We start from the raw sequence: 11,769 nt of genomic DNA on the forward strand, positions 1-11,769 counted from the left end.
AAAATGTTAAGAAAACCAAAAGGGGCCAACTGAAAATAAAAATACTTGAAACTACTAATATTTACACTGTATGTTCAATTGAGTTTTTCAAGATGCGAAAAGGATATGCTATTTAAAATTGTTAGTTGTGAAACTACACTCAGCTTAAAATTTTCTTGATTATATTCATTTGTTGCATAGTAGCTGTAGAATAAATTAAAATAGCTAGAAAACAGGAGCTTTAAAAGAATATAGCTAGTAAGTGGCTCCTGTCTCCCAAATTTAAAATATAATTATTGTGCATTATCAAATAAAAGGACTTTTGCCTTAAAGACACTTAAAATGGCAGTCAGGCATAAAAGTATATCTATATCTCAGCACTGTAAAGGCCAAGGCAGGAAGATTTAGAGTTTCAGGCCAGCCTGGGCTACATAGCAAGACCCTATCTGAAAAAAATAAATAAAAAGTTTCAAGCTATTTTATAGTTTCATCTTTTACCTGAACTGTTCATGTATGAAAATAGTGCCTGGCATGTAGCATAAGCTTCAGAAATTTGAAAAGGAATCCAGTTTTCAAGATTCTACTTGACTTTCTAAGTTAACTTATTTTTCTGCTTTTTAAAAGATGCACAGTTTGAAAGTGATGAACGTATTACACCTTTGGAATCAGCCCTGATGATTTGGGCTTCAATTGAAAAGGAGCATGATAAACTTCATGAAGAAATACAGAATTTAATTAAAATTCAGGTATGAGCACTATTTTGTCTTTATTGTTTTGCTGGACTTTTGTATCATTTGCTTTTCTTATTGATGTGACAGAATATCTGAGAGGAAGAAACTTGAGGAGCTAGAGATGGCTAACTATTAAGAGTACATGCTGCTCTTTCAGAGGAACCAAGTTTGGTTCCCAGCGTCCATGTTGGGAGGCTCACAACAGCCTGTAACTCCAGTTCCAAAGAATCTGACACCCTCTTCTAGCCTCTTCAGGCACCTGCACATTTGTGTATACATATAAACACAGATGTAATTAAAAATGAATCTTTTTTCCATTATTTTATTATTTTAATTTTATGTGTATGAATATATTGCTTACATGTACGTGCACCCATGTCATGAAATGCCCGTGGAGGTCAGAACATGTCAGATTCCCTGGAATTGGAGTTACAGATGGTTGTTAGCTGTCATGTGCGTGTTGAGAATCGAACCTGGGTCCTCTGCAAGAACAACCAGCACTCTTAACTGCTGAGCCATCTCTCCAGTCCCCCAGCGCCTGGCCCCCCCAAAACAAATCTTTATGAAAAAAAGAAAAAAGTAACTTGAGGAAGGGTTTATTTTGGCTTATAGTATGAGGGATGCAGTCTGTCATGGCAGAGGAGGCATGGCAACAAGAAAGTGAAGTTGTTGGGCACTTTGTGCCCACAGTCAGGAAGCAGAGAGGGATGAATGTTAGAGTTCACTCCCTTCCTCCTTTGTCTTCAGTCCATGACTTGGCCCATGGATTGGTGCTGCCCAAATTCGGGGTGGGAACTCCTCAGTTAAACGTTTCTGGAGTGTCTTTGTAGACATACCTCTTGGTGTGTCTCCTAGGTGCTTCTAAGTCTAGTCAGGTTGACAGTGAAGACTGTGGCAAATTTGAAAACATTTAACGTTCAAAGTAAGGGGAACCTAACAGAAGCTGGACAGTAAACCTAGGGAAAAATTTAATCAAATCTTTTCATTTCAAAATTTGACCCTTCGTTTATAATCTTCACTTGAATCCTAAGGCCCAGAACTTAATATTCCATACTAGGTACATGTTGTCCCCATGTTACAGAAATGCTGCATCTATTTAAAAATTACCAAGCAAACTTCAACACCTAGGAACTCATACTCTCTCCTTTTTTATCTAAGGATGGTGAATATGAAAAAAAGTAGATGTTTATGGTTTTCTTACTTTTTGGGGGTGGGTGGTGATTCTAGGGATTGAACCCCAGGCCTCACATGCCATGCATGGATTTTTATGAGCAAGAGTACATATAATTTTAACCATGCTAAGGGAATTTTAATAGACATTAAGGATAAGAAACCATGAAAATAACGTAACTGCAGAGAAAATATGTTTTGCTAGTAGTCAAAGCAAATACTAGGTGCTTTCTTAGTTAAATAGGTTTTTTCTTCATTTTTTTATAGAAGTTTTGTCATTCTTTTCTTAGGTTGTACAAGAGAGAAAAACCCAAGGTGGTTTCCTACTTCCCTCATATTTAATGTAGTGATTGTCAAATGAAATTAGGACCCAAAAAGAAGAAGATGATGGTCAGAAAAATTACTGCTTTCTTTTTGTAAGAATTCATCTCAGAACAAAGACATTTTTCATGTTTTCCCAATCTTTGAGAAGGCTAAAGAAAGCTGACCTTTATTTTACTATACTACCATAAAGTTGAGAGGGTGACAGTAACATGTAGTATGTTGTTTACTTTTGCTGGCAGTGTTCTAAGCGTTATCACATGTAGCTCACATCCTTGTAATAGTTCTGTGAAGTAGGTGCATTGTTTCCACCATTCAAAATATATGGAAACAAGCATCAAGAGGTTCAGCGTGCTATGCAGTGCATGAATTAGCTTCTACTTTATTAATGCCTGTTTAGATATGCTGAACATTTATTTACTTGTAAACATGCACAGAATTAGTGAAAAATTTTTGTTTTTTAAACCACAGTTATTTCATCTCCGAACAACTGCTTCATATCTTTATCAAATAAAGCTGCATAAAAATGTCCTAAATGAAATATTTCAACTTGTCTGATTATGTCAATTAAGCAATGATTGAATATCTTAATAAGCTACCTAAGGTATGTATTTGTCATCTTATCTTTAAGGCTGTAGCTGTTTGTATGGAAAATGGCAGTTTCAAGGAAGCAGAAGATGTGTTTAAAAGAGTATTTGGTGATCCAGATTCTTACACGGTAATTGTTTAAATTAAACCATAGAATTTTAGAATTGTTTAGATAGGATGAGAAAAGCTGTAAGAAAACTGAAGAAGAAAAGGAATGCTTTACCTAACTCACTGTATTAAAAAATAATTGTAACAATACAAAAGTTGAGGTATTTTACACACCCTTTTTTTTCTGTCAAGTCTTTGAAAAATGGTGTATGCTTTATATTTACAGTGTGTCCAACTTGATAGTCATCATATTTCAAGGGCTCAGCAGCTATAAATGGAATTAGTGGCTACCACATTGGACAGCATAGGTATAGAGGGTCATTACATTTTGCTTATTTTTCTAGAGTCCCTCCTCCTCTTGTATTTATTTCTTTGTTGTAGTGCTGAGATAAAGTCTGGTAATTTGTCCCAACTTGCCCTCAAAATTCAAGATATTTTGCCCCTACCTCTATAATACTGGATTATAGGCACATACTAACAGACCTAGTCCCCCACTACTTTCTATAGTCTATTTTTTTCTTTTTGAGACAGGATCTCCAAATTGTGCCACCATACCCAGCTAGAGTTTCTTCTGTGATCATTTATAATTTGTATCTGTGTATAATATTCAAGTCAATAGTTCTGGGCTTTTTAATATTAAAAACAATATTATTGGGGTGAATTAAACATGTTTGAAGAAAGATAAGACAATCTTAAGTTTTTAGTGAACTTTTTTATTGAATGGGTATACCTGGAAGAGAACATAAGTGTATAAGTAAGGTGTTTACACAAAGAACAGTTGTGTGAGGAGCTAGCAAGAAAGAGAACCTAGCTTGTTTTCTAGCTCTGTGGTAGCATTATAATGTGTACAAGGTCCTGGATTCAGTCTTCAGCACTGTCAAAAAAGATCAGCCAGGCTTGGTGGTAAACATCTCTAATCCTGGTACTTGGGCACTGAAGCAGGAATAGCCTTACAGTGAAACTAGCTTGGCTAGTAAGTTCTATGTAAGATGGTTTCTCAAAAACCAGCATCAGCCAAAAAATAAAAAAGTTAGACCCTTATCAAGATTCTCTAGTCTCTTGAGAAAGTGGTTGTCTTCTCAGGGGTAATTGCTACCCAGCTTTCAACTACCAACGACTTGTTATACTTGTTTTTGAACTTTTTATAGTAAAATCGTGTGCAAGTTTATGGTTATAAAATTGATCCATGATGTCCTTGTGATGTTTATTCATTTTCATTGCGCAAGTATCCATTTGTGCCTGTCATTTAAGCTATTTCCTTCTTCTTTGTAATATAATTTAACATGTCTTTTGTGGGACAAGTGGATGTATTTTTGTTCAGTATATACTTATGAGTAGAATTCTTGAGTCTTAAGATAGACTTACTCATTTGTTGTGTTTATTTGCTATTTATTTTTCAAGTGACATGAATTTAGTTTTAATAGTACTGCCAAATAGTTTTCCAAAGTACTTACAGCAATTCTTCCACTAGTGTGGGAGAGTTCCAGTTGCTGCATAGTTCCAATTGCTGTACCTGTGGTTTTCGTTTCCTTTATCCTCATAGACACATAATGTTATCGTGCTGAGCTTTAAGTTGCCTGGTGACTAGTGAAGGCAGAATGCTTTTTGACATGCTAGTAGATAGAGTTGGGGGTGACTGGTTTATTACCTGTCTTAGCCTAATTGAGTAGGTTATGATTTAGATAAGGCATTGTCTGTCTCTTATTTGACCATGCTCTTAGCGTATAATCCTTCAGAAATTTCAGCTAGTAGCCTGATATGCTTATTGGGTTACTTGCCATATATTTTCTCCTTAGTATTACTAGACTATTGGAAACTATTCTGCTTCTATCTTATAAAAGAGGAAAACTTAGGGCCCACAAACTTAGGGCCCACAAACACTGACCTCCTCGGAGAAAATATTTAACTTCCCTAGTATTAATCATTGGGATGTTTCCAGCTAAAACATTGAAATAATTATTTCCCATACTCTCAGACTGGCAGCAATGAGAATGTCTTAGGATACCAACAATTGGCTTAAAAGATAAAAAAGTACTTAGACTGCCTGCATATATTCCTCTCTCAAGTGTAAATTGGTACTTTAAAGAGAATTTTATCAAAATAATGTGAGTAACTGTTTTCATGTTTGCTGCACATTTAAAAGCCATGAAACTAAAGACAAAAAGGGAAAACTCAAGTCTTAACTGAGACAGTCTAGATCAAGCCTTCAGTTTTTTTAAAGTTCTTTTGTTTATCCAGCATTGAGACAACTATTGTGCAAGAAGAACTTGCATTGTGTACAAGAAAATGAATAGGAGGCTAGAGAGATGGCTCTGCTAAGAGTACTGACTGCTGTCACAGAGGACCCGGGTTCGAGTCCCTTTACCCACATGACAGCTAACAACCATCTGTAACTCCAGTTCCAAGGGAATCTGATGCCCTCTTCTGACCTCCTCGGGCATTGCATGACACAGGTGCACTTACACACATGAAGGCAATGTATTCATACACATAAAATGAAAATAATAAAAAAAATGAATAGAAAAATGTTTGCGCACTATAGTAATAGCAAAGAGCCTAAATTATCCAATCAGCTGAATGAATAAATGATGTTCGATCAATATAGTATTATACAATGGTGCAATAACTTTTTTTACAAATACCACATTAACATAGGTAGTTGACATAAATGTAGAATTAAGGAAAATGTAGCAAGTGTCAAAAGAATACAATTTATGCAAATTATGCTATTTATGGAAGATTAAAGACACAAGGCTACAGAGGTGACTTAGTGAGTAGAGTTCTTGCTGTGCAAAGCACCTACATAAAAAGCCAGGCATGGTGGCTGGTTTCTATAATCCTAGGGGTGAGAAGCAAAAAGAAGGAGAATCCCGGGAGTTTTCTGACAAGCCAGTCTAACATTCAATGAACCCCCAGTTCAGTGAGAGATCCTGTCCAAAACCATAAGCTGGAGATTGATAGAGGAAGACACTTGACGTTGATCTGGCCATCTACACACGTGAACATGGATGAGCACACGTACAGTACACATAGACGCAGTCTCAAAAAAAAAAAACCCTCTTAATTTTATCTGAGTTTGTTTTTCAATCATTTATTTGAAATTTGTGTTTATATTAATATATTTCTGTTTATATACATTATATTAATATGTTTCTGTTTTTCTTTAGTCTTTAGAAAGGAAATTGCTAATGATAATCTCTCAGAAAGATGCATTCCACTCCTTTTTTCAACACTTCAGCTATAACCACATGATGGAAAAAGTCAAGAGTTACGTGAATTTTGTGGTAAATGAAAAATCGTCAACCTTTCTAATGAAGGTATACATGGACATGGTATACATAGTATTTCAAGGACAGTCTAACAGTAGACCTAAGAGAAATTGCTAGAATAAAAGGAGAGTACTGGAAAGGGAAAATTTTAAAAACTAATCAGAATTTTAAGTTAATATCTTATTAAAGTGGAAGGTCTTCATTAATTTGAGGTGATTTTATTTCAAAATTCTTAGAAGTATGTATATCTGTGACAATTGCTTTCCATGGATTGTAGCAACATATTCATACTATTCTGGATCAAGGGCAAGGAAGACTCATGAAGGATTACAGCTACATATTTGGGTAACAAGAGGAGCCCAAGGCCTAGTAAGCTTGTTTACATTGTAAACCAGCTGAATGGTAAAGTGATCTCTAAACATAAGATTAACTTGGTTGCCAGGTTAGGAAAAAGTCATTTCCACATTTGAGTATGTATACATGCAGGTGGGTACCCACAAAGGCTTGAAGGCATTGGATGCCCCCTGGAGCTGGAGTAACAGACTGTTGTGAGCCACTTGATGTGGGTGCTGGGAACTGAACTCTGGTCTTCTGGAAGAGCAGCAAGTGCTCTTAACCACTGAGCCATTTCTCTAGCCTCCTACATTCATTTAAAGATTTATTATTTTTATTTTATATGTACATGTGTGTGTTTGTGTGAATGCTGCCACGTGTGTGCAGCTGCCTACCGAGGCCAGAAGAGAGCATTAGATTCCCTGGAGCTTGGGTTACAGGTAGTTGTGAGTTGCCTGATGTGGGTGCTAGGAAGCAGACTTGGGTACTTTGGGAAAGCAACAAGTACTTTTAACCACTGAGTCATCTCTCTAGCCCCCTAGTATTTTTTTTTTTTCTTTAATACAGCAATGGTGACAGCATGCACAAAATCCATGCAAACTCAGTTTAAGACCAGGATAGAACTGGAAAAATGAACAGGAGGTTCCAACCTTAGCCAAGGAACTATTGGCAGCTAATCACTGCTGGGTGAGGGAGAGGTGATCTTCTTTAATGAGGCAGTGATGCTAGATAGGCTGAACAGGCTCTCGTGGATGAACTCACACCTGGAAACATCTGGGTACACAAACTTGATTAGGTAAGCCTTAACACAAATAGTAGTTGCATGAAATCCAGTGGGTGGGCTATGGGAGGGTATAAATGGGGAGGGGGTCTAAATATGATTAAGATGTATGAAATCCACAAAAATTTAATAAAAAATGTCTATTGAAAAGAAGTATCTTTTTATCGGGGCTAGAGAGATGGCTTGGGTTAAGAGCACTGACTGCTCTTATAAAGTACCTGAGTTCAGTTGCCAGCACCCACATGGCTGCTAACAACTGTCTGTAACTCCGGTTCCAGGGGATCTGATACCCTCTTCTGACCTCCACAGGCATTGCATGACATGGTGTGGTTTACGTACATGCTGGCAAAAACACTCATACACGTAAAATTTAAAAATAATAAGATTTTTTAAAATAAACTTTCATCTTAAAATTACCTAGAGAATATTGTATATATCAAATGTATATACAAAAGAAAATTCTGGGGCTGGAGCGATGGCTCAATGGTTATGAGCATTGATTGCTCTTAGAGGACTCAGATTTGATTCCCAGCACCCACATGGCAGCTAACAACCATCTGTAACTCCAGTTCCAGGGAATCTGATATCTTCTGACCTTTGTGGACATTGTACAACCCAGGTGCACTTAGATGTAGGCAATAACTCTTACTCATAAAATGAAAAAAAAGAAAACTCCTTCCATAATACCTGTGAACCAAGCTGGTAGGAAATGTAGTTGCCAGTATTGTCATAATTATTGGTGAAAATAATTTGGTACCTTTGTTGGCCTGTGAACAAATTCTTCTGCTGCAATTATCAAAAAACTAAGACTTAATGCTATTTCTTTAAAATGACTTAATGCATTCTTTCTTCTCCCTTCCCTCCATTCTTACCCTTTTTTTAAGGCAGCAGCAAAAGTAGTGGGAAGTGAGAAAGCAAGAACAATAACTTCCCGAGATAAGCCAAATGGTAATAATTCTGAAACAGAAGCTGAAATTAATTTAGATAAAGGAAAAAGGTTTGTAAACTCATTTTTTTAAATCTTACTAGTGAGCCATTATTAAAAGTAATTGATTAATTGGTATATTCTTTAACTGATGATTTGAACATGTGGAGTACTATGGAGTTATTTCATAACTTAAATTCTTTATGCTAAGCAAAATGGGGAGTGAGAAAGTATCACAGTTTAATGTGTCTAAACTCTTTGACTATTTTAAATGAAGGTATTCTTTGGAAATGAGGTTGAAATTAGAATCCTGGATCATTGGTGCCTCTTAGTTATACTCAGATCCCACAGGCCTTCACTGTGTACTAAGTTATTCTAGCATTTTAAAGTATTGTTCATAGATCTTCTCCAAGGACAGACTGACAGCTTCCTGTGATGCTACAGGAAAAAGTTTTAAAAACCCACTTGATCCAGTGCTAGAAGAGGTGTGCTATATGTTGGGAAGCAATAGTTCAGTTTTAAGTTGTTTTTCCTTCACAGATTTTCAAAGTTGGGTTTGCTTTGGGCTTTGTTTTTTGTTTTGTTTCATTTTGTTTTTTTTCTGAGGCAGGGTCTCCCTGTAGCCACAGTTGGCCTGGAATTCACTATGTAGACCAGGCAGGCCTTGATCTCACAGAGATCTTTCTGCCTCTGCCCTCCGAGTGCTGGGATTAAAGGTTTGCACCACCATGCCTGGCTACTTTGGGGTTTTTGTTTGAGCTACATCCCCCAGTCCAAGGATAATGTCTTGTTCTGTTTTAGTTTTTAGGACAGAGTTTTGTGTAACTGAGGCTGGTCTTACTATGTCACAGGCTGACCTTAAACAGGATCTTGATTCTCCTGCCTCCACCTCCCAAATGTTACTATCACGCCTAACTCAATGGTCTTTAACATTTATATGCAGGAGGGGGAGGACATCTAGAGGTTGGAGGACAACACCATGGGTCCTAGGGATTGAACTCAGGTCCTCAGGCTTGGCAGCAAGCACTTTATTCACTGACCCATCTGACAAGCCCTCAAGGATGATTTTTAACTTTTGCTTTATAAACTGATCCTATTGAAGAAGTTACAACTTGACCATTAAAAGGATTTTTAAAAATTTATTTATTATTATGAATGTGTGTGTCTGTGTGTGTGTGTGTGTGTGTGTGTGTGTGCACGCGCGCACATACACTTGTGGATGTATGTGCACGTGCCACAGTATATGTGTGGCAGTCAGAGGACAACTTTCAGAAGTCAGTGCTCTCCTTTCGGGGTAAGTTCTGGGTGTTGAACTCAGATCATCAGGCCTTCAAAGCAAGTGCTTGTTGACCCAGATTGTTTACTTCTAGACCTATGGTCTGTTCTTTCTGTTATACACTTAACCCAAGGCTAGGTGTTTAAATCCTTGTATTTGGCCATGCACATAATGCTTAAAGTTCCAGGGATGCCATCTTAACTCCTCATTTAGATGTGGGAGATGGAGCCCAAGTTAGATATACACTTCATTGGTACCCTCTTAGGGGTAAGGCTCAGTCTTATAGTGTTGTGTCTTTTTGTTCCTGTCTATCAGAGCATGGTTTGTTTCATGTTGATTCATCTCCTCAAAGGAATTACTAAAGTTCTATTTTTCTCATTGACTAAAGGCCCATTTTGAGAAATAGAGATCTAATTTTTATTGGCTCTATTCATTTTGTTTGGAAAATCAAAATGATCCCAAGACCCAGTGTATTCTTGTAGCAAAGTCTTCTTGCCTAGTGTAGAATAGAGTCAAAACCTGTATCATGATTCTTGCAGATATCAAGAATTGTGCCTTCTTATGTTCTCGCCTTGTATAGTATCACTTATTTTAGAGGCTTTCCTAGACACAGACACAGTACAGTATATGTAAGGTAGAACCTTCACATTCTCCTCTGTTTGTTTGCACTTTGACTCTCCTTGACCTCATACATCTAGCTGTCCTTCAAGAATTAATCCCATCTTGAAATACTTCTCTAATCCACCCTTTCTTATATTTATATCCAAGGTTATAATATAGCTTTGTACCACATAGATTTGTCCTTTCAGTAAGTTCCAGAGATCATTTTTCCAAGGTCATTGTCTAGATCACTTCCCAATTTAAAACTGTTTAGCTCTTATTTCCTATTAGGTGAATTTATTGTCACAGATTACATGATTACATGACTTTGGATGTGGTTTTTTTTGGTTTTTTGTTGTTTTTTTTTTACCTTTTCCTAGTAATGCCCTTCCTCCAGTTTTACTTACTGGCCATCAACTGTGGTCCAAAAATATTAAATGGAAAATTCTAGAAAATAGATGTTTTATACTATGCACCTGTCTGCCCATCTTCACCTTCCATCCTTCCTATACTAGAAATTGAACTTAGGGCCTAGCATGTATAAATAAGGCAAGCGCTCCACCATGGAGCCACAGTCCCAACCCAACTCTGTGCCTTTCTGAGGGGTGATTCTTAGACCTTTCTGCTCCGTCCCCCTGCTCTCTTCACTGGCAGGACATAAATCACCCCTTTGACCAAACTATCCATGCTGTATTTACTTCCTTCTCAGTCCTCATTTCACAGCCTTTCTGTTACCAGTTTACATTTGCATTATTGCAGTATTTGTATTCAAATAAACCTTATTTTGTTTAATGGCCACAAAGCACAGAAGTTTGCAGCTTGCCACAGTCTGTAAAGTGCCTCCTTAAGTGAAAAGATGAAAGATCATGGCTTAATAAAGAAAAAAACACCTTGTATTGACCTTACTAAACTATATAATAAGAAAAACTTTAAAAAAAATTCTGTGTATGTATATATATATGTGGGCACACAACATGCCACACTGCATGTATGGAGGTCAGAGTACAGCTAGTAGGAGTTCTCTCCCCCAGGAATCAAGTTCAGATAAGCAGGGCCACAAGCCCAAACAATTATCACTAAATTGTAGATAAGGTTTAACTGAAGGAGTTAAGATAGCTTCACAGAGGTGTTAGTCTTGAGTAGGTTAAGAATGTTTATAGGTGGAGTTAGGGATGTGGTTCAGTTGGTAGAATGCTTGCACAAAGATTTGAATCCCAGCATCACATAAACTCTGGCATGGTATCACATTCCTGTAATCCCAGCACTTGGAAGGTAGAAACAGATTATGAAATTTAAGGTCATCTTAGATGATATAGAAAGTTTGAAGTCAGCCTGATCTATATGAAAGTTCAACTGGATGTGATAATGCACGCCTTCGATCCTAGCACTTGGAAGGCTAAAGTAGGAGGAGCATGAGTTTGAGACTGGCCTGAAACACATAGTAAGACCCTGTCTCAACTGACATACCCCCTCCACTCCCAGAATGAAAAGTTCAATTAAGACTTGAGAAAACATGAAATTAAAATTTGAACCCAAATTATATAAACTGAACATACTGTGTTTTTCATACATCAGTGATACTTAAGTAAAGTTGTTAAAGGAAGCTTTAATTTATTAACTAAATTTGAAAAAATTTAATAAATTTTTAATTAATAAATTTGATTCATTATTTTATGAATTAAATTTTA

At 36.8% G+C, this 11,769-nt stretch overlaps 1 protein-coding gene across 4 annotated transcripts in view; it reads left to right on the top strand.

The window, feature by feature from the left end:
• Terf1 (telomeric repeat binding factor 1) overlaps positions 1-11,769 on the top strand; it is a 39,435-nt gene that overhangs the window by 14,671 nt on the left and 12,995 nt on the right. For 2 of the 4 annotated variants that reach the window (XM_008848882.2, XM_008848883.2), the window contains exons 3-6: positions 604-725; positions 2,833-2,919; positions 6,065-6,214; positions 8,165-8,277. In XM_008848882.2, the coding sequence (XP_008847104.1) occupies positions 604-725; positions 2,833-2,919; positions 6,065-6,214; positions 8,165-8,277 (472 nt within the window). The remainder of the gene's footprint in view (positions 1-603; positions 726-2,832; positions 2,920-6,064; positions 6,215-8,164; positions 8,278-11,769) is intronic. The other 2 variants (XM_029553973.1, XM_029553974.1) reach the window with 1 other exon arrangement.

This window comes from Nannospalax galili, unplaced genomic scaffold (assembly GCF_000622305.1).
Source record: "Nannospalax galili isolate Female #2095 unplaced genomic scaffold, S.galili_v1.0 scaffold102, whole genome shotgun sequence".
NCBI classification, from domain to species: domain Eukaryota; kingdom Metazoa; phylum Chordata; class Mammalia; order Rodentia; family Spalacidae; genus Nannospalax; species Nannospalax galili.